The 26,127-nt window shown below is 35.0% G+C and overlaps 1 protein-coding gene across 1 annotated transcript in view; it reads left to right on the top strand.

Annotated features, from left to right (window-relative positions):
* CDH18 (cadherin 18) overlaps positions 1-26,127 on the top strand; it is a 354,098-nt gene that overhangs the window by 101,199 nt on the left and 226,772 nt on the right. The window contains exon 3 of the mRNA XM_027125360.1: positions 14,893-15,012. Within this exon, the coding sequence (XP_026981161.1) occupies positions 14,893-15,012 (120 nt within the window). The remainder of the gene's footprint in view (positions 1-14,892; positions 15,013-26,127) is intronic.

Below are 26,127 nucleotides of genomic sequence, written 5' to 3'. Positions count from 1 at the left end.
CAAATCTTCATGTAATGTTTTAAAAAATATATTCAAAAATGATTTTCATGTATATGCTCCTCAGTGTAGGAAATGTGAATACAAAGCAAACCAATCAGTTTTGGCAATTCTAGATACAACTTATGTTCAAGTAAATGTAAAAAATATATAATGGGTGAAATTTTCATAATGGCTAAAGGAACATTCTGGTGTATAAATTAGCCTTGGAAATTAATACTTCTCTTCATGGAGATACTGTCTTTTTTTAAAAAAAATACAACAAAAAATTTTTACTACAACTGACCTTAGGGCATCCTGGGCTTATTACAGTGGTCCCCAATCTTTTTGGCACCAGGATTGGTTTCGTGAAAGACAATTTTTCCATGGACCGGGGTGGGGGGTGGGGTTTGGGGAGGTGGGGGGATGGTTCACATGGTAATGTGAGACACGGTTCAGGCAGTAATGCAAGCAGAAGCAGTTGGCAGCGATGTAGAGCAGCAGATGAAGCTTCATTCTCTCGCCCACCGCTCACCTCCTGCTGTGTGGCCTGGTTCCTAACGGGCAGCAGACCAGTACCTGTCCATGTTCTGGGGGTTGAGGACCCCCAGCTTATATTTTACTGCTCACTACTTTATATTATACATTAATTTGAGCTTATCTGATATTTTACTGATTTGTACGTCCTTCACATTTTTAAATTATTTTATTTCTGTGTCATATGCACCTAACAAAGTATCACAAATGTAATAGTCAATAAATAAATAGACTCTATATGGAATAAAGACAAAATATACTTTTTATAGAGGTGAAGAGCTATTATTCCATGTGATTTTTTTCTGTATACTTATCACATAAATGTAGAGATATAAAATTTTCTTATTAAAATCATTCTTAATATTTACAAAAATTTACTGATATTTTATATAAATTTATCCTAATTATGGCCACTTTTGTTGTTTTCTCCTTCTCCTCTCCTTTCCTCTCCTCTCCTCTCCTCTCCTCTTCTTTCCTTTCTTCTTTCTTTCCTTTCTGGGGAAATAGACCAAACCAAAAATCTCATATTAGACACTTGCCATTACTTAATTATCACTGATAATATTAATTAGTCTATGTTATTACCCCTATATTTAAATAAAGGCTCATAAATTGAAATTGCTGTGAAATATTATAAAATGAAAAATATGGAAATTCCCTGGTGGTCCAGCGCTTAGGACTCTGCACTTTTACTGCCGAGGGCCTGGGTTCAGTCCCTGGTCGGGGAACTAAGATCCCGCTAGCTATGCCAAAACAAAATGAAACAAAAAAAGCCTTGAGGCAGTATTTCTGTTACTAAGCCTCTCTGAGTCTAGAATCACTGTCCTAAAATGAAGCAGCTATACATTCCCATCATTATATTAAAAAAATATATATACATATTTTTAAGTGTGAAATCATTGTATTAGAGCACATACTCCTGAAATTTCATTCTAAAAACTCATGGGCAATAAATTCAACGCCACTTTTTTGGGTAGTTTTTGCCATTTTCTAGGAGTCAGGTATAGAGTGAAGGCATAGCAATCAGGTGTGGGGTGAATATTCTGTGTTCAAGTATACCGAGAAGGCTCAGCATGAGGTATAGGGAAAAGGCCCAGCAAAGAGGACTAGAGTGAATACACAGTGCCCAGCAATCAGGTATAGAGTGAACATACAGAGATCAAGACTAGAGGAAGTCATCGTGACCATGTGTAGAATGAAGACACAGTGATTAAGTATAAAGTAAAAACACTGCAGTCAGGTATAGAAAGAAGGTATAGTGATGAGGTGTGACAGAAGGCAAAGTGATCAGGTAGAGAGAAATGGCACAGTGAGAAAGAGGAATGTCTGTGCCATCGTAGATTCCTGCTGCCATCTACCAGATGTCTTTATTTCCTCTGTTTTTCAGGGCTCAGTCCTTGAGTTTCATAATTGCCTGCCGTCTGTCTTAATTGAGAGTCCTCTTGAGGTCCGTTAAGTTTCTCTCTGCTAAATTTCATTTCCCACCTTAGTAAATGGAAAATATTTTCTTGCTCCCATACACTGGTAAGGAGAAAACTGTGAAGGTCAGTCTAGATCTTTTATGCTTTCACATGTTAAGTGACCCCCTTATTATTAAACATTTTATGGTCTTTATGATGCTGAGGTATGTTCTCTTTATATCTACTTTGTTCAGAGTTTTTTAAGATAAGGGAGTGTTGAATTTTGTTAAACACTTTTCTGCTATTCATGTGACTTTTATTCTTCAAATTGTTAATATGTTGTATCACATTGACTGATTTGCAAATATTAAACCATCCTTGCGCTCTTGGGATAAATCCCACTTGATCATGGTGTATGACCCTTTTAATGTATTGTTGAATTTGGTTTGCTAACATTTTGTTGAGGATTTTTACACCCATGCTCATCAGTGATATTGTCCTATATTTGTGTGTGTGGGGGGGAGCAGTGCTGTGTGTGGGTGTGTGTGATTTTCCTCTCTGGTTTTAGTATCAGGGTGATGTTGACCTAGTGGAATGAGGAGTTCAGAAGCATATTTTCCTCTTCAATTTTTTGGAATAGTTTGAGAACTATATACATTAATTCCTCTTTAAATGTTTGGTAGAATTCACCTGTGAAGCTATCTGGTCCTGGAATTTTGTTTGTTAGGTATTTTTTTGATTACTGATTCAATGTTGTTACTAGTGATCGGTCTGTTCATATTTTGTACTTTTCTTGATTCAGTCTTGGAAGATTGTATATTTCTAGGAATTCATCTGTTTTTTCCAGGTTGTCCAATTTGTTGGCTTATAATTGTTTGTAATAATCTCTTATGATGCTTTATATTTCTGTGGTGTTGGTTGTAACTTCCCTTCCATTTCTGATTTTATTTATTTGAGCATGTTCTTTTTTTATCTTCATGGGTCTGGCTAAAGATTTATCAATTTTCTTTATCTTTTCAAAGAACCATCTCTTAGTTTCCTTGAATTTTCTGTTGTTTTTCTAGTCCATATTTCATTTGATTCTGCTCTGAGCTTTGGGCTTTGTTTTTCTTCTTTTTCTAGTTCCCTTAGGTGTAAGGTTAGATTGTTTATTTGAGATTTTTCTTGTTTCCTGAGATAGGTCTTTATCACTACAAACTTTCTTCTTTGAACTGTTTTTGCTGTGTCCCATAGATTTTAGAACACTGTTTTTCCATTTTAATTTCCCTGGCTGTTTGTGAGGCCCAGCCATGACTTCTGGAGGCATGTTAGTAGGCAGGGCTTGTCCCCAGGCCTAGAAGTGTAATTGCAACTGCTGCGAGAGTGGTGATGCACTGGGCTGGCCCCAACACGTCTGGCTGTGAGGCACCGCCACAACTGCTGGTGTGCTAGGCTGGACCCCAGAGAGGGAGCTGCTTTAGAAAGACTCTGGTGGTGGCTGGAGACATGCACTGGATGAGGTAGAGTGGGAACTGCTTTGGAGGGGTGCTGGCGCCAGTCCTCAGGGGAACACCAGGGCAGGGCACATGGTGTTAACTAGGTTAATGCAGAGTGACAGAAATGGTGCCCACCAGTGCTGGGCCAGCTAGGTGAAAGGAGAGTAAAAAAGAAAAAAAAAAATGGCATCCACCAACACTTCTGTCCCTGGAGAAAGTTTCACCTGCTCCCTGCTCCTTCAGTCCGTGTCCTAAAATTAGTCAATGAATCTCCTTCTCACATGACCCAGGCACATTTTAAGCTGCTGCCTCTGCACTAGAACTTGGGGTGAGTAAGTTTGTATGTAAGGTCTTCGTTAGTGATGTATCAGTTTCCTCTGGCTCTCCTAGACGTAAGCCCCACTGATTTTCAAATCCAAACATTATGGGAGCTCGTCTTCTCCATGCAGGTTTCCTAGGCTGGGTAGCACAGTGTGGGGCTCAGGCCTCAGGGAGGCCTCTGCAGTTGTGATACCCTTCCCACTTGTGGATTGTCACACCAGGGGTATGGGTTTCACAAGACTGCATCTCTGCCCCTCCTATAGTCTCCATGTGGCCTTTTCTTAAATCCTTAGTTGTAGAAATTCTGTTCTGTTGGTCTTCAGGTTGTTCTCAGAGATAGTTGTTCTATATGTGGTTGTAGTTTTAGTGTGTCCGTGGGAGAAGGTGAGCTGAGGATTTTCATCCTTTGCTATCTTGAACTGGACTTGGAGTTATCTACTATTAAATTTCAGCTAATCAATCCTAATCTGACTTTGCCATTGACTTTCTTCATGGAAGAAAATTAGTATTGAATTTTTGGTAGTACACTGAACAATTGTTGGCAAAGGAATCATACAAGCCATGGTTCCATTTAACTAAGGCCGTCACAATGGAATGTTTCCCCAGTCTCACTGATGTGTTCATTAGTGTAAGTCTAACTAAATGATCTCAGTAAATCTTCCACTGCTGTATCACACTGAAGTGCCATGAAATATTGGGGAAATTGTGTTCCTCCTGAAGGGGGCACTGCTTTGGAAGTTTATCACAGCATGGCATGTATATATGGCAAGGAAGAAGCAAACAGAAAAATAAGAACATGTGATGGCTTTTGTTTTACCCAACTGTTTGTGGTAAGTTGTTATCAGCAACAGAAAGAAACTCAACTAGAAGAATCTAAGTGCACATCAGTAAACAATACGGAATATCATGTAGCTGTGAAAATTATATTTACCAAGATGGCATGGACATTTCCATGCCATGTTCTGTTATTACAGAAAAAGCTGCGTAGAGTTCAGTTTAGTATGTACATGACTACAAGACAGACCTTTGAATGAGTGGAGAGAGTTATGAAAAGACATGTAAGACACTGCTATGATTGCTTTTCTTAAGGGAAATGAGACAGGAGGTATATTTTTCTTACTAAGATCATGTTTGACTTCTTTAATTTAAAATATTCTGTAAGATAAATACAATTAACAAAAAGAGATTGCTTTGAGTAGGAGTATTTCTGTATTGTCCTCTCAGCAAAGAGATGTAAGACCACCAGTCTTGGGATTGCTTTGTAACTAAATTTACACTCTGTGTGATTAAAGAAGCTACTGAAAAAGTCACGGAAACCTTGGTGATTCCAAGCAACATTTCATAAACCTCTTCCACCAGGTTTAATTTTCAGCCTTAAAAACATATATATATATATATATATATATATATATATACACATACATATATACATATATGCGTATATATTCACACATACACAAAATGACACATACACATTTTATAATAAAATTATGTATAATTATATATATATATATACATATACATATATACAATAATAATAATATAACCAGCCTAGTGAGGCAATAAAACTCTGTGGTCTATACTTTGATTTACCTGACTGAGTGCTTTGCAAACACCTGTATGTACAGAACCAAAGTAGCACGCATGTGATATATTTATGTTTGTATATTTTAAATAATCTAGATCATATGTTTAATTTGAGCTCAGGAATTAGTTTTGGTATACATCAAGAGAGAAAACAGGAAGAAACATTGTATATAGATGAGCCAAAGAGCAAGAACTATAATTATAAAATATTTTATGTAACTGTATCATAAAGACCATTTTCCCCAAACATCATGTAGTATTTTCAATTCAAAAGAGTCATTTTCAACAAAGTTCCACAGCAACATTGTAGAGGGTGGCAGTTCAGTAGACAGTGCCCCTGAGGGAGGATAACTTGATGCAAAGTAACACTAGCCCAACCATAGTTTGCAGTGTGAGTGAGAAATCAACTTTTATTGTTTAATGCCTCTGAAATGTAGGGATTGTTACTGCAACATAATTTAACCCACTCTTTCTGATATTTCTCCCCTTGGCACCTCAGAGAGGATATTCCAAAAGTAGTTTGAAATACATAAGTATTTCAAAAATAAATCATAATAACAAGATAGGGTGCCAACAGTGGATAAATCCAGAGATTCCAAAAATTCCAGAGCATTGAAAACACTAAAAATTAATTAATGGGGTAAAAGAGACAGATCAAATTTACAGGCCTAAACACTAAAGGTGAAAACTGTTCTGCCCCCAAATCCGCTGTAAATACAAAAAACAAAGGAAGTCACTTGGGCAACTTATTAAAGATTTTAAAGCAAGGCAGAATTTTTTCAACCTGTTCTGTACATACAAAGAAAATGTGTTTTTATTATACCCTTAAAGCCTTTGATTTTGGTTTGGTTTGGTTTGGTTTGATTTTCCTAAGGATGGCTCACATAGGGCTATTGGGACATAAGGATGAAGCAGAAAATAGCTTCCAGTAAACCAGAAAACTCACATAAGAGGGGAACAAAAAAGAATCAAAGAGCTCTTACCAGTAGGTGAATATCACAAAGTCCTTGCTTCTGATGCAAACGACTCCTCTCTCTGGAGACACAAGAGTCCTTGATCTGCCTGGCAATGTATGAACCCATTCTGCCACACTTATTAAGATGTAGCACTCCAACTTAACAGGGGAAACATCAAATCCATTTTTTAAATTTCTATTTAAAATTTTATGTTTTCTGCTTTATTGAGGTATAATTGACAAATAGGAATTGCATATATGTAAGGTGTACAACTTGATGTTTTGATGTATGTGTACATCGTCAAGTGATCACTATGGTCAAGCTTATTAACATACCTATCACCTCACGTAGTTACCATTTTCTTTTTTCCTTCCTTTTTTTAATGTGTGTGTGTATGTAGTGAGAAGACTTAAGATCTACCCTCTTAGCAAATTTCAAGTATGCAATACAGTATTGTTTACCATAGTCACTTTGCAGTACATTAAATCTACAAAACTCATTCATCTTGCATAAGTGAAACTTTATATCCTTTTCCAACATCTCCTCATTTTCTCTCTCTCTGCCCTACCCCTGGCAGCCACCATTGTATTCTCTGTTTTAGGAGTTCAAATATTTTAGAGTCCACATATAAGTAAGATAATGCAGTATTTGTCTTTCTGTGTCTCGCTTATTTTCCTTAGTATAATGCCCTCCAGGTTCACCCATGTTGTTGCAAATGACAGGATTTCCTTCTTATTTTAAGGCTGAAATATAGCTGTATCTGTATCACATTTTCCTTATCTATTCATCTCTCCGTGGACATTTAGGTGTTTCTAATGACCTCAAATATATAACTGAAAAAATATCAAAGATGAAAAGGTGATGAATTATATATGTTTCCTCAGAAATCATTACAGGCACAACATCTGCTGCCTAAAATCAATGTAGCAAGAGATAGGGATTTAAACATTTTATCTATAATAATAAAAGTAATGCTACCATAATTAAAATTAATAAGTAATTAAAATTGCATGGTGGGGGAGAGATATTGGGAGGTAATGTAGATGCAGTGCATTCTTCATCTTTAATTAGATCAATGACAATTTTCAATTGTGATACAATCAGAAAATTTTAAATTAAAATGAAAGAACAAACATTAGGGCAAAGAAAATGTTGCTACTTTTAATAGTAGATCTGGTAGGAGTAGGTATGGGACTAAGAAATAAAGAGGATTTTAATTTTATATCTGTATTGTTACGTTTTATTTTTGGTTACTGTAAAATATGGAAACTGTGCTATTAAAATATTTAAAAATCAAATTTTCAGCTAACTGGTGAAAAAGAAATTGAAATTATTGTATTTCCTCAATGATTGATATTCATGACTGAATGTCAGTTGTTTATGTGAGTGGATATGTACACATATATATATACATAAATATGTATATATAATATATAGTATATACTTTATAATCTTTTATTAAACACTTCTGAAAAATTATTGCAACTTTTGTGAGCAAAGAAGGACAAAATATTTCTGTCCCTGGTATTCTGTTAGTAATTGTTTCATAGTTTATTGGTTTTGATTTTATTTCTGCTTTTGTTTTTATCATTGAATGAAAATTCAGTTTAAATAATAGTGCGCTATTCAGAAAAATGCTGAACTTGTTAATAACTTATTTTTTAAATGGAATACTTTGTAAAGCATGAGCATTGAAGCAACTTATAGATACAAATTCTAATTTTTGATAAGAAATTGATATAAAATCAGCAATTATGCAGTGCACTTGATTATCACACATGCTAAACTAGGGAATACTTTAAGAAGTATTGAATTACTATTCCTCTATATCTGTAAATAGATTGATAGATAGAGTATATATATGTATGAATTTTCCTCCACGTTAAAAACATTCTCCCCGAAATTCTCATTTTAAAATTTTGCATAAAATAGACAGCTCTCCAAATGATATATTTGTCACATTCCAATATGTTAAGTAATTTCAAGTTATTGAATGTAAAGAACACCCGGATTCTCATTTGAAAGTAGTAACTATATTAGAGTCAAGTTCAGAACCTAATCTTTATATTTGGTAAAGTATAGTCATTATCCAGAAAAGATATGAAGGATACTTGGGGAGAGACTTGTTAATACCTTCTGTATGCATTGGAGCTTAATGAGGAAAATCAAATCCACTGTCATGTAGTTCAATAGAAGGAACTGAGTCTGTGGAACAAGTTACAAAAATGGTAGGAGAAATGAAAAGCCAAATGGTGAACTGTGAGGCAACCACTGAAGGAATTGAGCATCCTTATGGCTGGGAGTTACCTGACCCCTGGAGCTGGGTTTTAGTGGACAGACATGGGAAACACTAATCAATGTCAATGACAGGTGTTAGATTCCTACAAACATCAGAACAGGGTAGGAAAGTAATGTGAGGACAACATGCAAGTGGATTTAGAAGATATGTAAGACTGGTGGGGATATGATAGTCAAGTCACTTTTTACTGCAACCATTTACTCTGTACAGAAATCAAGAGAATTGTGAGCATTCTATAAGGCTACAGAAGAGTACATCACTGTTGTCGGTACTTGGAGATTTCTTCCCCCTAAGTATTTTATATACAGACTCTGCTGACAAAATATATTTACTGACTTGGCCTTTGGCTATGGTGTGTATGTGGGGTGAAATATAATGCTGCCTCTCTACAAGTAGATGCATCTGGACAGGCATTACATACCACCAAGGAAACAGAAAAGAACAAGGCAGAAGATCTTGTAACTATTAACACTCAACAGATCATGACTGAATGTTGCAATGGCGTAGATGCGAAAGAATGTCACAGCAAAACAGAGAGGACCAGCTTGAATTCTGCCTTCTCAAATTGTTAACTATATAACCTTTATGTACCTCGATGCTCCCATCTGTAAAATGGCATTGGGTGTAATTTTCTCAATGGATTTATCTTATTATTAAATTAAATGACATATAGCAGAGGGATCCCACATTACTGGCACTAAATACATAATTTTTCCTTAATTTTTTCATTTATGGTATATGATAAGAAGTTTACTTGAGTAATGTCAAATCTCACATTTGGTAGTTCCATAAAAAGGATCTAATTGAAAGAACACAGAAACTAACAATAGCTGTGATTGAAAATATACAATTAAAATAGTGAATTCTGCTCTGTTACCCAGATGATTCATAAGTGTACTTGCAGAGGATTTTTTTAATCCAGTGACTCTTGTGTGAGTACTCAAGGCTTTATAAAATTACAACATGACTGGAATACTGCACTATTTCTCTGTTGGTGAAATTACAGTCCTCCTGTGAGGAATGAAATTTAAGTTGTACCTTGATGACTATTACTTTTTCACAGTCTCTGGAAAAATCTTCTGGGAATTAAGCCCTAAGAGATTCCTTCAGAGAGGTACTCTCAGCCTTCATAAATCTCCAGCTTATTTTTACTTAGAGTTCTTGCTCAATGTTAAGTCACTTGAGTTTTTTTTTTTTTTTTTTTTTTTAAGAAGATGTTTCAGGTAGGGGTTTTTTAATGAATTTTTTTATGGTTGTGTTAGGTCTTTGTTTCTGTGCGAGGGCTTTCTCTAGTTGTGGCAAGTGGGGGCCACTCTTCATCGTGGTACACAGGCCTCTCACTGTCGTGGCCTCTCTTGTTGCGGAGCACAGGCTCCAGACGCGTGGGCTCAGTAATTGTGGCTCACGGGCCTAGTTGCTCCGCGGCACGTGGGATCCTCCCAGACCAGGGCTCGAACCCGTGTCCCCTGCATTAGCAGGCAGATTCTCAACCACTGAGCCACCAGGGAAGCCCCCACTTGAGATTTTAACAGAGCTGTGAACCCTGACAAGTCATGCATAATGATTTGCAATCTCAGAGAATATTTGTTTGGTATTAAAATGCCTTATTAAATATTTCAAATTGATCTTTGGAGACTTTCGGGAAAGTCCCCTCTGTTTCTCATTGATATGTAATGTTACAAAATGTGTGCTGTTTATAAAACAGTAGTACAAAAAGAAACCACATGGAAAGACTGACACAGGGCAGTCCCAAAAGGAAACAAGACACGTTTTATTGTACAAAAGAGATCTTGAAAGCTTTTGTATGTACTTGAATCTTTTCATATTTGTTTCAAACATCAGCTGAGAGGCTCTAAACCCTAGCATGGGATTAGTTAAGTGTGCACTGTAGGAAATATTTAACGTGAAAATATTGTACACTAAATAGCCGATGAAACTTTAAGATGCAATGTTTCTGTGGTTATTGTTTTTAATGAAAACAGTTGTAAAAATTAAAAACGCTTATATAGCGCTTTTTAAAGTTTTCTTTGATTGGAAGCCAGTTATATAGGGAAGGGACTGTTTGTTTAATATCTACTGACCAAATCCATGTAATAATTTCCAGAGAAAATTAGATTCTTATTTTAATATTCTAATGGAATCATGGACTTTTAGGTATCTTTACGTATTTTTCTTTGGAAATCTAGCACTGTAGAGGATAACAATTTTCTCTTTTCTATTATGTACACAGTTAGGGCCCATAGCATGAATAAAGGAATTGAATTGTCCAATGTGGGATGCTTTTCTCAGACATAGATATATCCATACCAATAATTTCTTTTTCACTTAAACTTTTAACAAGGAATAAAAAAGTCTTTATTAAAATGACCAATGTAACTAATTAATTTACTTAGAATGCTAATAGGTGGATCACTAGTAATGCCTAATATTCAGAAAAAAAATCAAATACCATTAATTCCTACCTAATTTAATTTTATCTACTTGTGAGATTAACTTTTGATTTTATCTCCTTTTTGATGTTCTGGCATCAAATAGTCTAGGATATTATCAATCATTTTTTCTTGGCTTGTAACTTCAGACTCTTGTCCAGAGTCAAAGAACAACCATAAATTCTGGGAGTAAATGTCACTTCTTTCCACTGCAGCCGTAGCACAATGTATCAGTTTGCTAGGGCTGCTTGCACCAAAGGACCACAAACTGGGTAGCTTAAACAACACAAGTTTATTGTATCACTGTTCCTGAAGCTAGATGCCTGAGGTCAAGGTATCACCAGGGCCATGTTCCCTCTTCAAGCACTGGGGAAGCATCTGCTCCAGCCCTCTCATCCAGCTTCTAGTGCTTTGCTGGCAGTCTTTGACTTACCTTGGCTTGTGCAAGTATCACCTTGATCTCTGCCTTCATCTTCACATAATGTACTTCCTGTGTGTGTATGTGTGTGTGTGTGTGTCTGTCTGTCTCCCTCTAAATTTCCTGTTTTTATAAGAACACCAGTCATGTTAGGCTAAGGGCCCAAACTACTGCAGTGTGACTTTGTCTTAATTAATTACATCTATAATGACCCTATTTCCTAATAAAATCACCTCTTAAAGAACTGGAGTTCAGAAATTCAACATATGAACTTTGAGGGAAAACAGTCCAACTCATAACACACACCCTAAGGCATTTTATGTTATTATTATTTATATATTTCTAATGAAAAAAAAAAAGACTTTTTTTCCTTAATGTAAAAGAACTTCCAAAAGCACCAATGGTTCTTAAAATGTTCCCATCAAACATTCAAATAAACAGGAAAATAAAATAAGTATAATGTTTTCCTTTTGGTTTAGAACTCCTTGGTAGCGAATCTTTGAACAATTTATTTTCCACCCCTGCTATTTAACTCACTCCTGCTGTATTCTGGGGCAGGTTGATTTTTGGTTGAGTTGGACTGTGCATATACCTATGCTTCCTTCAACCAGCAATCTGTTTACTCAAAGTGGCAGACTGATACCTTCAGATGCCACCAAATACGATAGAGGTAATTTACTGTTCTTTGCTTTACACACAATTATAATTGCCCACTACCCTTGAGACCAACGGTACAGAGGTGTCTGTGATTGATAACGACCATACTTTTTGACCACAGTAGATAGAGAGTTAGTATATTTTCTTTCTCTCCTCTGGAACTCTTTTCTGCTCTGCCCACTTCTTTTCGGTACTTTAAACCATCACTTAGTCAACACCACCATACTACTTTTATTTCTTTTCTTCCTCCTTTTCTCCTTTTTCTTTATTTCATTTGTCACTCCACTCATGCATCGCAGCTTTCACTTAACAAGCCTGGGCTTTTAAAGACAGCTCAAGCCAAGCAGAGCACTCTTTCTTTCCTGTAATGGTCCGGCCTGTCACATTAAATGATGTGTGATCTTGCACTATTTGCCTTTCCCAGTTTTCTTCATGGAATGGTTGCTGTGGGGCTACATTAGACATTAGACATTAAAATTATTTAGACCTAAATCACTATTGTAAGGCCACAGCAAGTTTTAAAACCTGAGCATTTTACAACTGTGGTTTCTTAAAAGATGGCCATTATTTTACTGATTTCTATCTATACTGTGTTTTTTTTTTTTTGAATCCTAGTAATTCTTGTATGCCCGGTATGATCAGCATTTTTCCTATAAGATCAAAGATTTGATTGGTATAATTTTATAACATTTTAATCATAGTATGGGCTTCTTTACACATTTTAGAGTCTGATGTGGGTACCTACTACAGATTTTAGTTTCTTCAATGAGGTACCAAATGAAAATGCCTCCCTCCTAAACCAACATTTTTGGGTAAATATCTACCTACTGGTATTCTCTGAACAAGCTGGAGAGATGAATATGGGTATGGAACAGGTGTTGAGACGTCACAGAAGTCTTTAATGTTCTATAGTAATTATTATACTTAGTCATGGAAGAGGTAGTCTACATGTGACTAGCTCTGGAAAGTTTATCAAGCCAGATATCATAGTGCTATAATGAGAAAAATTATGGTACACATCCAAGCCCAAATAAGGCTGTCTAAGAATGGACTAACAGTGAAGCAATAAGATATACATTTTAAACTTTAAAATTTGAGGTCATCATAGATTCACATGCATTCATGAGAAACGATATAGATTTCTTGTACCCTTTACCCAATTTTACCCCTTGCTAACATCCTGCAAAATATCCAGTATAAAACAATATCATAACCAGGCTATTGAAATTATTTACCAATTTTATTTAGATTTCCCTAGTTTTACTTGTGAGTGTATGTATGTGTTTAGTTCGCACGTATCCATAATCAAAATACTGAACAATTCCAGCACCATCATTATCTCTCATGTTGCCTTTTTATGACCAAACCCACCCCTTTCCACTCCTTCTTTCCCAGACTCTGGCAACTACTAATCTGTCATCCACTTCTAAAATTGCATCACTTCAAGAATGTTAAATAAGTGGAATCATACAGTATATAGCCTTTGAGGATTGTCTTTTCCCCTCCTGGGTATGATTCCCTGAAGATTTATCCAAGTTAGTGCCTATATTAATATTCTGTTCATTTTTATTGCTAAGTAGTATTCCATAGTAATACTGTACCATGGTTTGTTTAACCATTTTCCCATTGAAGGATATCTGGGCTTCTAGTTTGGTGCTACTAAGAATAATGTTGCTGTGAATATTTGTAAATAGGCTTTTATGTGAACGTATATTTTTATTACTTTAGCGTAAATGCCCAAGAGTACAATTTGCTGGATTGTATGGTAAATGTATGTTTGTTTATTTAAGAATTTTCTAAACTTACATTTCCACCAGCAGTGTATGAGAGGCCTAATTTCCTGTCAGAATTTGGTGTCACCATTATGTTTTATTATCCACAATTAGAAATTTCTCTTAGGTATAACACAATCCTTTTCTTCTAAGTGTACATAATTACTAGTTATATTTTTGCTTAGCAGATCAATGTAAAAATACTATTTAGAGGCCAAAATCATGGCATTTTATTAAAAATCTTTATACAGTCATCCCTCAGTATCTGCAGGCAATTGGTTCCAGGACCCCCGTGGACACCAGAACCTGCAGATACTCAAGTCCCGTAGCTGGCCCTCCATATCCATATCCGTGGGTTCCATATACAGAAATTCAACCACAGCAGATCATAACATAGTACACAATCAACAGTTGACCGCATTTGTGGATGTGGAACCATATATATGGAGGGCCAACTGTACATTTATGTTCTACTAATAAGGATTGTCAAATGAACTTGGCATACTAAGTCTATTAACTTTTCTAGGATCCTTTGAAGGTACAGAAAAAGTTTTGCCTAAAGTTGTGTCTGAATTCCAACATAGAAGTAAAAACTTTGTAGTTAAGTAGATATTAGACCCTTAGTAGGTGTGTAAGACCTAAATCATAGACTTAACTACTAAAATTAAAAACTGAAATTTGTCAGTACCCCCAGCATTGTTCAATAGTCAACTGTACACTCTCAAAATACTTTTGATTTTTATCCCCAGTTAACACCTATTTGATTCTTGAGCATTGACCCAACCCGACGCTGATTATGTGAGGGTTAAAAGAGACCCTTTATAATGGTATCAGCATATAAAGAATCACATTAAACTATCTTAAACCAAACACTCCATTCTGGGCTCTCATTTAGGACAGTTAGTGGCACGGAAAGAAAGCAGGGACCGTGTTTGAGAGATAAATCTAAGAAATACAAGAAATTATCACTCTCCATAAGTATTTCAGCATTACCTTTTTCTGTGTACAAATTAATCATGTGTTTAATGCCATCACACACTAAAATTTGTTTTCCTGAATGCACAGGTACCTCTGTTCTACAGGTGACAGCCACTGATGCAGATGACCCTACCTATGGAAACAGTGCTCGGGTGGTTTACAGCATTCTCCAGGGACAGCCCTACTTCTCTGTAGACCCTAAAACAGGTTAGTGTTTTTAAGGATAATTTGTGTGCAGATGCATGCTACAATAAAAGAAAGCAATATTTTCATGTCTATGTACTTTTCTACATTAGACATTGTTATTTTAGCACATTAAAAAATGCCCTCACTTTTTCTAAAACAATGTGATTGCATAATTGAAGATAAATTAACTGCTCTCCTTAATATTTGATTATCCATCATTTATATCCATACAAGTAAAATGCTTCTTACATTTGCATATTTCTGTGACATTTAAATAAATGCTGTCTATTTAAAACAGAGGTTACATAACGCTTCAGCCCTCAAGTATTGTGTTACGTAAAACAAATTAACTGAGAATAAAGCCAAACACATACAAGCATTTGTTAAGGAAAAATGTGAATTCTGCTTCACCTCTTCTCTTTTCTGTAGCCAAAATAATCATATCATATTATATTATGTGATGTCAAAATGAAAATGAAGGATACTCAAAAATTCATTTTAGGGCTATGTTATAGCAGCATAGTCTAAAAACCACAAAAACTCATGGCCTTATTGACAAACAATTTGTAAATAGAAACTTGGCTAAAGCTAAATATAAACCCATTTTTAATGTAGCTAAATGTTCAGTATGAAGTGTTTCAAGTTTAATAAACAGTTTCAAGAACGTACATAATCAGGAGACACAGATGGAGCAGAGAGAGGTCCAGGATATTCCAGAAGCTTCCTGGGTCCTTTCTGGTCATGTGAGATGAATTCTGAATCAAGTTAACATGTGAGATCTTCAAGTAAAGGGCACTGCCACATAACTAACACAAAAGAGTCATATTTGGTCATAAATATCCCCTTATCCTCATATTGTTATATAGCTTACAACAATTTTTCAGGGAACCTGCTCAGTAAGTCTACAGATTACAGTTTATTAACCATTGTCTCAGGCAGTGAGGTACATCAGCTGAAATGATGCTATGGACAGTCATACTCCAATAGTTAATGCCATTAGATTGCTAGGAGGATTGTCATTTTCATGTTTATGAGAAGGTGCCTTCTCTCTTTCCCTGGTGCACTCCAACACAAAGTACACTGGGCAGGAAGAGATCTCAGACATACTGCTTAACCTCTTAAATTTCTATAATTTAAGAAGAAAAGAATGAAAAAGGTGTATAGATATAGATATGTAAATTAAGAATATACACATATATATCCACATATTATATGCATTACAATTATAAAATTAATTATAATATTTAATTAAGTGAAATAAAAAATAAGAATTGGGAGATAATAAAAATAAGTAACATAATGTGACCTAAAGTGAATATGAGATATATAAGTTCTTGTAGTACTAAGCTATTACTGAATAGTTAGAAATAAAATTGTTTATTAACCGAATAATCAAAATTCTGGGACAAAAATTATATATCTCTCTCTATATATGTATATATATACACATATATACATATATACGTGTATGTATATGCATATACATATATATATATATACATATATATATGTACATGCATGTTGTTCTGGTAGGAGACTTTTAAATTAATTGAAAATATTTTTTATTGAGGTGTATTTGACATATAACACTGTAAATTTAAGGGGTACAAAATGTTGATTTAATGCACTTACATATTGTAATATGGTAGCCATTGTAGTGATAGAAAATCTTAAGCCAAATCATTATTTGACAATAGCATTGCTCATTTTGTGGTACTTTCCCAATAACCATGGTTCTTTTATATAAGAAAGATGTGTATTTCTCACTTTAAATATGCATCTTCCTGAAGGAAAGAAATGAGGAGACCGTTCCAGTTACCTTGTTTTAGGATTGCACAAACACATGTTCATGCATGCACACACATGCACACATACCTCGATTTACTCAACTGTCCTTATAGAAAGCCAAATTTTTATTTATACATAAATATTATATTTACTTAATAGAACATGGCTAGGGTATAGACATCTTATATGGATTTTAAAACTTTCCACACACTTCTTGATCTTTTTAGTACCAAATACCAAATTCTCTGTGTTAGTGTATGTTTGAGTTATCTGTCTGAGTGTTTGCATGTGTTGGTGTGAGCACATGCAGGTAGATGTGTGTGTGTGTGTGCATGCATATTTACTTTGGACAAAGAAAGGCCACTGAGGACAAGATTTGACTAGTGTTAGACTCTGCTGTAGCTTGTGTTTTAGTGAAGCAAATACATCAAACGCAATATTCAAATAAAAATTGCATTTGGTTGTACATATTTATTATGGGTTAATTAAGTACTTCAGGAAACAAAAATAATTATCTTAAATATAAATAGGCTGCTATTCAGGTACTGCTCTATTGAAATGATCTTTGCTCCTACAATTTTTTCTTCCTTTCTTTAAGCAAAATTATTTATTGAATGAAGTGTATGCCTCCATGTTGATATGTTTTAATTTCAATATTGTATTGTCTGAAGCATCATGGGAGTCTACGGATTTATGCTCTACTACAAAGATTGTTTAAATATGCAAATCTCTTAGCCTGCTGTCTGTAGAAAGTGCTAAGAGCGATTAGAAAACAAAATGCTGAGCATTCTCTTCAAAGCTAAGACTTTTTTGGTAATTTAAGCTTAAAAGACCTCTTACAATGCAATTAAACATCCTTAGAACTAATGAATTTAGTGAAAATTGTGCCTTAAATAACTGGAATAAAATACAAACATACTTAGAACTAAGGAATCAGTTGCTATAGATGAGATGTTATATAATAAATGTTGGGATAGTAGTTACTTAAAAATGTACATTTTAATAGTAATACTTTAATTCTATCCTTTCATTTAACATGACTATATGATAACGTTTCCAATTAGTACTTTCGATGAAGACAAATTATAATAAATCAGAACTTTTGTGCCCAAATAGAGTTGTGAGTGATTATGGTTAAGATCAGGACTTTGGATTGCCTTGTTTCCATCATGTTAAAAGGTACATCTTGGTACTTAACCTAATTATCCAATGACAAGCTGCCAATGAGGCCTTGCTTCCTATTATATTAACTATGTATGAATTACTGTATCCAGAGAAAATAATTTTGTGGCTCTTAAGTCACTATACTATACACAATTTGTTTAATAAGGTATGTATTGTTTTCTACTGGAATTCCATTAATCAATATGATGAAACATAAATCTTGTGAATAATTTATTGTTTCAAATAAGTTTTGTTGCAGAAACTATTTCATGATGTTTGCTTAATGTATAACAACAAAAGAGGAATACCCATTAATGAGTGATTTAACATTAACTACTATTTGAAAGATACAGAAGGCTATGAAAAAATAACTGAGAGGACAATGAATTGTAAAAGACATATAATATTTCCAGCCAGACTCATGTAGAAATAGTGTTAATGTAGGCTTTATGAGGATAATTCTACTTAAATATATTCATTTTAATTCAGCAAGAAAACACTTTTAGAGTTATTATATGGAGGAACCATTTTAATGTTCATGCAAACTACTGACCCTAAGCAAGTTATTTTGAGGAAGGCAGCTGAGTAAGAAAGCCATATGAAGTGGTCAGAGAACTGAAGTGAAGAGAAATCTGAGCTTATGGTTGTTTATTAACACAACTCAAATCTCAATCGTACTCCAGTTAATACACTGTCAACTGCTTTAAAAATAAATTTATGTGTACAAGAACTCTTTGTTTCTTTAGAAACTACAAAATTTAGGTCAGGAGGTGATAATAGAAGCTTGATGATTGAGTTGCTATAAAATAACTACTTCCCTTGACTTAGGTCGAAGAGAAAACCAGAAACCTACCATGTTTCTTTCCAGGGTCTTAGAATGGAGGATTCACAAAAGGCAGGTATGAGGTTTTTAAATGAGAATGCGTATCTTTTAATGGTCGTGGTATTTATAGCCACTTGATGATTTTCTCCACTAGCTGTTTTATAGTCCACAACTTATGAATTACTTCTTGTTATTTTAGCTGGTACATATATGTTAAAGTATGCCTGTACCTATTTCACACGGAAATGTGTTGAATCTTCTTTATGGTCAATTCAGGAAACATGAAAACCTGGATTAAAACCTGATGTCAGGGAAAACAAGGGTATGCAGGTTTACAAAATCCTATTTATTCTTTATTTACAACTGTTTACAGTGCTAGCAGAGGTGAATACCAGCTCTTTTGACCATAATTAATATGAAACATAAATCAGTGAAAGTCAATGTTGGATTCTGTATAAATGGCACTAATAGTGGTTTTCTGCCACACACCTAATAAAGACTACTGACACATTTATTCAGTTTAATATAGATGCACTTATATTTTAAATTGTGAATCATTTTTCATACAATCTTTATTAATTTTTACTTATTTAAAATGAATATTTAATTAGAAAATATAGTAGCTTAAAACATTTCTGTTGATAAATTCTACATTTAATTTTCAGATACATAAGAATAGTAAGACTAGAAAGGCTACCTTTTAATTATATATTGATACAAAGAATATACCAGATTTTTTTCAACACTTCTAGTTCACTTTAGTACTTGAATGTTTCTGTGACATGATGTTAAAAAAGGGTAGACATTGGGTTTCAAATCTCTTGTCTGTCAAACCTTTCTGCATTAATGACATGCATTCCACAGGGAACAGGGCAGTTGACATCAAATAAAATGCACTACACCTAGTGATGCCTATTGGTTCTAAAGGCACAAATAATATTACTACTTATTTTTAAAAGGCATTATTGTAAATATAATAAAGAAATACTTATTTGACCTTCCTATGAAAACAAATATTTAGTCATGTTATAGTTTAATTAGTATAGTGAAGTAATTCATATTTATTATTTTTCTAAAATACCAAGGGTTATTCCAAAATGACTTGGGAATACTTCATGGTCAAATCTTAGGATGTACTTAGTACCATAGTAAATTTATCAAGCTACTTAAATTTTATGTTCTAGTTTCCTTGTATGTATATTTATAATGAAAATGTCGATTCCAGTGAGGAGGGTAATGCAATGCTGTTACTTTATCCAGTCACTGGAAAAACATAGGTACTCAGTAAGGTTCTCTCATTTTGCTATCTTTCCTTTAACATTGACAAGAATTTTCAAAATTACTATATAGTTCACCATGATGAGTTTGAAAGAGTCCATCTAAATTAAAAAAAAAAAAAATTTCATTTGGAAGAATTTTTTTAGTCCAAATAACCAAACAAAATTTTAAAAAATGAGTTCCACTATTAAATCTTATGTAAATTCCTTTTCTGAAATTTCAAAGAAAGTTGTCTTTATAAGTATTTTTTCTTGCTTATTGTAATTTTTTTATTTAGTTTTTTTTTTTTTTTTTTTTTTTTTTGGTACACGGGTCTCTCACTGCCGTGGCCTCTCCCACTGCAGAGCACAGGCTCCAGACGCGCAGGCCCAGCGGCCATGGCTCACGGGCCCAGCGGCTCTGTGGCACGTGGGATCCTCCCGGACCAGGGCACTAACCTGTGTCCCCTGCATCGGCAAGTGGACTCTCAACCACTGCACCACCAGGGAAGCCTTTATTTAGTTTTAAAATTGCCTTTTTTATCACTTTTAATTCTCCACTGAAATGATTAATCTAGTCTTTTTCTTTTTAACATCTTTCTTGGAGTATAACTGATTTATAATGTTGTGTTAGTTTCTGCTGTGAATCTGCTATGTGTATACATATATCCCCATATCCGTTCCCTGTTGATCCTCCTTCCCACCTTCCCTATCCTACCTCACTAGGTGGTCACAAAGCACCAAACTGACATCCCTGTGCTATGCAGCTGCTTCCCACTAGCGATTTTACATTTTTTGGTGCATATATGTCAATGCTACTCTCTCACTTCGGCCCAGCTTACCCTTCCCCCTCCCCATATCCTCAAGTCCAGTCTCTACGTCTGCATCTTTATACCTGTCCTGCCCCTAGGTTCATCAGAAGCATTTTTTTTTTTTAGATTCTTATATATGTGTTAGCATACAGTATTTGTTTCTCTCTTTCTGACTTACTTTACTCTGTATGACAGACTCTAGGTCCATCCACCTTACTACAAATAACTCAATTTCATTTCTTTTTATGGCTGAGTAATATTCCATTGTATACATGTGCCTCATCTTCTTTATCCATTCATCTGTCGATGGACACTTAGGTTGCTTCCATGTCCCAGCTATTGTAAATAGTGTTGCAGTGAATATCGTGGTACATATTTATTTTTGAATTATGGTTTTCTCCGGGTATATGCCCAGTAGTGGGATTGCTGGGTCATATGGTAGTTCTATTTTTAGTGTTTTAAGTGACCTCCTTACTGTTCTCCATAGTGGCTATATCAATTTACATTCCCACCAACAGTGCAAGAGGGGTTCCTTATGTCCACATCCTCTCCAGCTTTTATTGTTTGTAGATTTTTTGATGATGGGTATTCTGACCAGTGTGAGAAGATACCTTATTGTGGTTTTGAGTTGCATTTCACTAATGATTAGTGATGTTGAGCATCCTTTCATGTGTTTGTTGGCAATGTGTATATCTTCTTTGGAGAAGTATCTATTTAGGTCTTCTGCCCATATTTGGATTGGGTTGTTTGATTTTTTTGATATTGAGCTGCATGAGCTGCTTGTATATTTTGGAGATTAATCCTTTGTCAGTTGCTTCATTTGCAACTATTTTCTCCCATTCTGAGGTTTGTCTTTTCATCTTGTTTATGGTTTCCTTGGCTGTGCAAAAGTTTTTAAGTTTCATTAGGTCCCATCTGTTTATTTTTGTTTTTATATCCTTTTCTCTAGGAGGTGGGTCAAAAAAGATCTTGCTGTGATTTATGTCATAGAGTGTTCTGCCTATGTTTTCCTCTAAGAGTTTTATAGTGTCTGGCCTTACATTTAGGTCTTTAATCCATTTTGAGTTTATTTTTGTGTATGGTGTTAAGGAGTGTTCTAACGTCATTATTTTACATGTAACTGTCCAATTTTCCCAGCACTACTTATTGAAGAGGCTGTCTTTTCTCCACTGTATATTCTTGCCTCCTTTATCAAAGATAAGGTGACCATATATGTGTGGGTTTATCTCTGGGCTTTCTATCCTGTTCCATTGATCTGTACTTCTGTTTTGGTGCCAGAACCATACTGTGTTGATTACTGTAGCTTTGTAGTATAGTCTGAAGTCAGGGAGCCTGATTCTTCCAGCTCAGTTTTTCTTTCTCAATATTGCTTTAACCATTCAGGGTCTTTTCTGTTTCCATACAAACTATAAAATTTTTAGTTCTAGTTCTGTGAAAAATGCCAGTGGTAGTTTGATAGGAATCTACTGAATCTGTAGATTGCTTTGGGTAGTATAGTCATTTTCACAATGTTGATTCTTCCCATCCATGAATATGGTATATCTCTCTAGGGTTTTTATAATTTTCTGCATACGGGTCTTTTGTGTCCTTAGGTAGGTTTATTCCTAGGTATTTTATTCTTTTTGTTGCAGTGGTAAATGGGAGTGTTTTCTTAATTTCACTTTCAGATTTTTCATCATTAGTGTATATGAATGCTAGAGATTTTTGTGCATTAATTTTGTATCCTGCTACTTTACCAAATTCATTGATTAGCTCTAGTAGTTTTCTGGTAGCATCTTTAGGAATCTTTATATATAGTATCATATCATCTGCAAACAGTGTCACTTTTACTTCTTCTTTTCTGATTTAGATTCCTTTTATTTCCTTTTCTTCTCTGATTGCCATGGCTAACACTTCCAAAACTGTGTTGAATAATAGTGGTGAGAATGGGCAAACCTGTCTTCTTCCTGATCTTAGTGGAAATGGTTTCAGCTTTTCACCATTGAGAATGATGTTGGCTGTGGGTTTGTCATAAAGGCCTTTATTATGTTGAGGTAATTTCCTTCTATCCCTACTTTCTGGAGAGTTTTCATCATAAATGGGTGTTTAATTTTGTCAAAAGTTTTTTATGCATCTGTTGAGATTATCATGTGGTATTGTCCTTCATTTTGTTAATATGGTGTATTACATTGATTGATTTTGATTTGCATATATTGAAGAGTCCTTGCATTCCTGGGATAAACCCCACTTGATCATGATGTATGATCCGTTTAATGTGCTGTTGGATTCTGTTTCCTAGTATTTTGTTGATGATTTTTACATCTATGTTCATTAGTGATATTGGTGTGTAGTTTTCTTTTTTTGTGGCATCTTTGCCTGGTTTTGGCATCAGCGTGATGGTGGCATGGTAGAATGAGTTTGGGAGTGTCTCTCCCTCTGCTATATTTTCGAAGAGTTTGAGAAGGGTAGGTGTAAGCTCTTCTCTAAATGTTTGATAGAATTCACCTGTGAAGGCATCTTGCCCTGGGCTTTTGTTTGTTTGAAGATTTTTAATCACAGTCTTATTATCAGTGCTTGTGATTTGTCTGTTCATATTTTCTATTTCCTCCTGGTTCAGTTTTAGAAGGTTCTACTTTTCTAAGAATTTGTCCATTTCAACCAGGTTATCCATTGTATTGGCATGTAGTTGCATCTAGTAATCTATCATGATCCGTTAGATTTCTGCAGTGTCAGTTGTTACTTCTTTTTCATTTCTAATTCTGTTGATTTAAGTCTTCTCCCTTCTTTTCTTGATGGGTCTGGCTAATGGTTTATCAATTTTGATCTTCCCAAAGAACCAGCTTTTAGTTTTGTTGATCTTTGCTGTCATTTCCTTCCATTCTTTTTCATTTATCTCTGATCTGATCTTTATGATTTCTTTCCTTCTGCTAACTTTGTTTTTTTTGTTGTTGTTGTTCTTCTTCTTCCTCTAATTGCTTTAGATGTAAGGTTAGGTTGTTTATTTGAGGTGTTTCTTGTTTCTTGAGGTAGGATTGTATTGCTCTAAACTTTCCTCTTAGAACTGCTTTTGCTACATCCCATATGTTTTGGGTCTTCGTGTTTTCTTTGTCATTTGTTTCTAGGTGTTCATTGATTTCCTCTTTGATTTCTTCATGATCCCTTGGTTATTTAGTAGCGTATTGTTTAGCCTCCATGTGTTTCTACGTTTTACATTTTTTTTTCCTGTAATTGCTATCTGGTCTCATAGTGTTGTGGTCAGGAAAGATACTCGATACAATTTCAATTTTCTTAAATTTACCAAGGCTTGATTTGTGACCCAAGATATGATCTATCCTGGAGAATGTTCCATGAGCACTTGAGAAGAAAGTGTATTGTGTTGTTTTTATATGGAATCTCCTATAAATGTCAGTTAAATCCATCTTGTTTAATGTGTCATTTAAAGCCTATGTTTCCTTATTTATTTTCATTTTGGATGATCTGTCCATTGGTGAAAGTGGGGTGTTAAAGTCCCCTGTGTTACTGTCAATTTCCCCTTTTATAGCTGTTAGTATTTGTCTTATGTATTGAAGTGCTTCTATGTTGGGTGCATTGTAATTGTAAACAAATATTTACAATTGTTATATCTTCTTGGAATGACCCCTTGATCATTATGTAATGTCCTTCTTTGTCTCTTGTAATAATCTTTATTTTAAAGTCTATTTTGTGTGATATGAGAATTGCTACTTTTGATTTCCGTTTGCATGGAATATCTTTTTTCCATCTCCTCACTTTCAGTCTGCCCCTATGTCTGAAGTGAGTCTTTTGTAGACAGCATATATACATGTTTTGTTTTTGTTTTTGTATCCATTCAGCCAGTGTTTGTCTTTTGGTTAGAGCATTTAATCCATTTACATTTAATGTAATTATCGATAAGTATGTTCCTATTACCATTTTCTTAATTGTTTTGCGTTTGTTATTGTAGGTCTTTTCCTTCTTTTGTGTTTCCTACCTAGAGAAGTTCCTTTATCATTTGTTGTAAAGCTGGTTTGGTGGTGCTGAATTCTCTTAACTTTTGCTTGTCTGTAAAGGTTTTAATTTCTCTGTCGAATCTGAATGAGATCCTTGTTGGGTAGAGTAATCTTGGTTGTACGTTTTTCCCTTTCATCACTTTAAATATGTCCTCCCACTCCCTTCTGGCTTGCAGACTTTCTGCTGAAAGATCAGCTGTTAACCTTATGAGGATTCCCTTGTATATTATTTGTTGCTTTTCCCTTGCTGCTTTTAATATTTTTTCTTTGTATTTAATTTTTGATAGTTTGATTAATATGTGTCTCAGTATGTTTCTCCTTGGATTTATTCTGTATGGGACGCTCTGTGCTTCCTGGAGTTGATTGACTATTTCCTATGTTTGGGAAGTTTTCAACTATAATCTCTTCAAATATTTTCTCAGTTCCTTTCTTTTTCTATTCTTTTTCTGAGACCCCTATAATTCGAATGTTGGTGCATTTAACATTGTCCCAGAGGTCTCTGAGACTGTCCTCAATTCTTTTCATTCTTTTTTTCTTTATTCCGCTCTGAGGCTGTTATTTCCACTATTTTGTCTTCCAGGTCACTTATCTGTTTTTCTGCCTCAATTATTCCTTCTAGAGAAATTTTAATTTCATTTATTGTGCCATTCATCATTGTTTGCTCTTTAGTTCTTCTAGGTCCTTGTTAAGCATTTCTTGTATTTTCTCCATTCTATTTCCAAGATTTTGGATCATCTTTACTATCATTACTTTGAATTCTTTTTCAGGTAGACTGCCTATTTCCTCTTCTTTGTTTGGTTTGGTGGGTTTTTACTTTGCTCCTTCATCTTCCTCATATTTCTCTGTCTTCTCATTTTGCATAACTTACTGTGTTTGTGGTCTCCTTTTCTCAGGCTGCATGTTCGTAGTTTGCATTGTTTTTGGTGTCTGCCCCAGTGGGTGAGGTTGGTTCAGTGGCTTGTGTAGGCTTCCTGGTGGAGAGGGCTGGTGTCTGTGTTCTGGTGGGTGGTGCTGAATCTTGTCCTTCTGTTGGGCATGGCCACGTCCGGTGGTGTTTTTTGGGATGTTTGTAAATTTAATATGACTTTTGGCAGCCTCTCTACTAATGGGTGGGCTTGTGTTCCTATATTGCTAGTTTAGCATGGAGCAACCAGCACTGGAGTGTCCTGGCCATTGGCTGGTGCTGGGTCTTAGTGTTGAGACGGAGATCTCTGAGGGAGCTCTCACTGATTGATATTACATGGGCCCTGGTGGTCTCTGATGGTCCAATGTCCTGGACTTGGCTGTCCCACCTCAGAGGCTCTGCC

The sequence above is a fragment of the Aethalodelphis obliquidens genome, unplaced genomic scaffold, assembly GCF_003676395.1.
Source record: "Aethalodelphis obliquidens isolate GAN/ISIS:26980383/991018 unplaced genomic scaffold, ASM367639v1 scaffold29, whole genome shotgun sequence".
NCBI lineage: Eukaryota > Metazoa > Chordata > Mammalia > Artiodactyla > Delphinidae > Aethalodelphis > Aethalodelphis obliquidens.
Note: the sequence above shows the minus strand (reverse complement) of the source record. Positions and strands in the feature narration are given on the sequence as shown.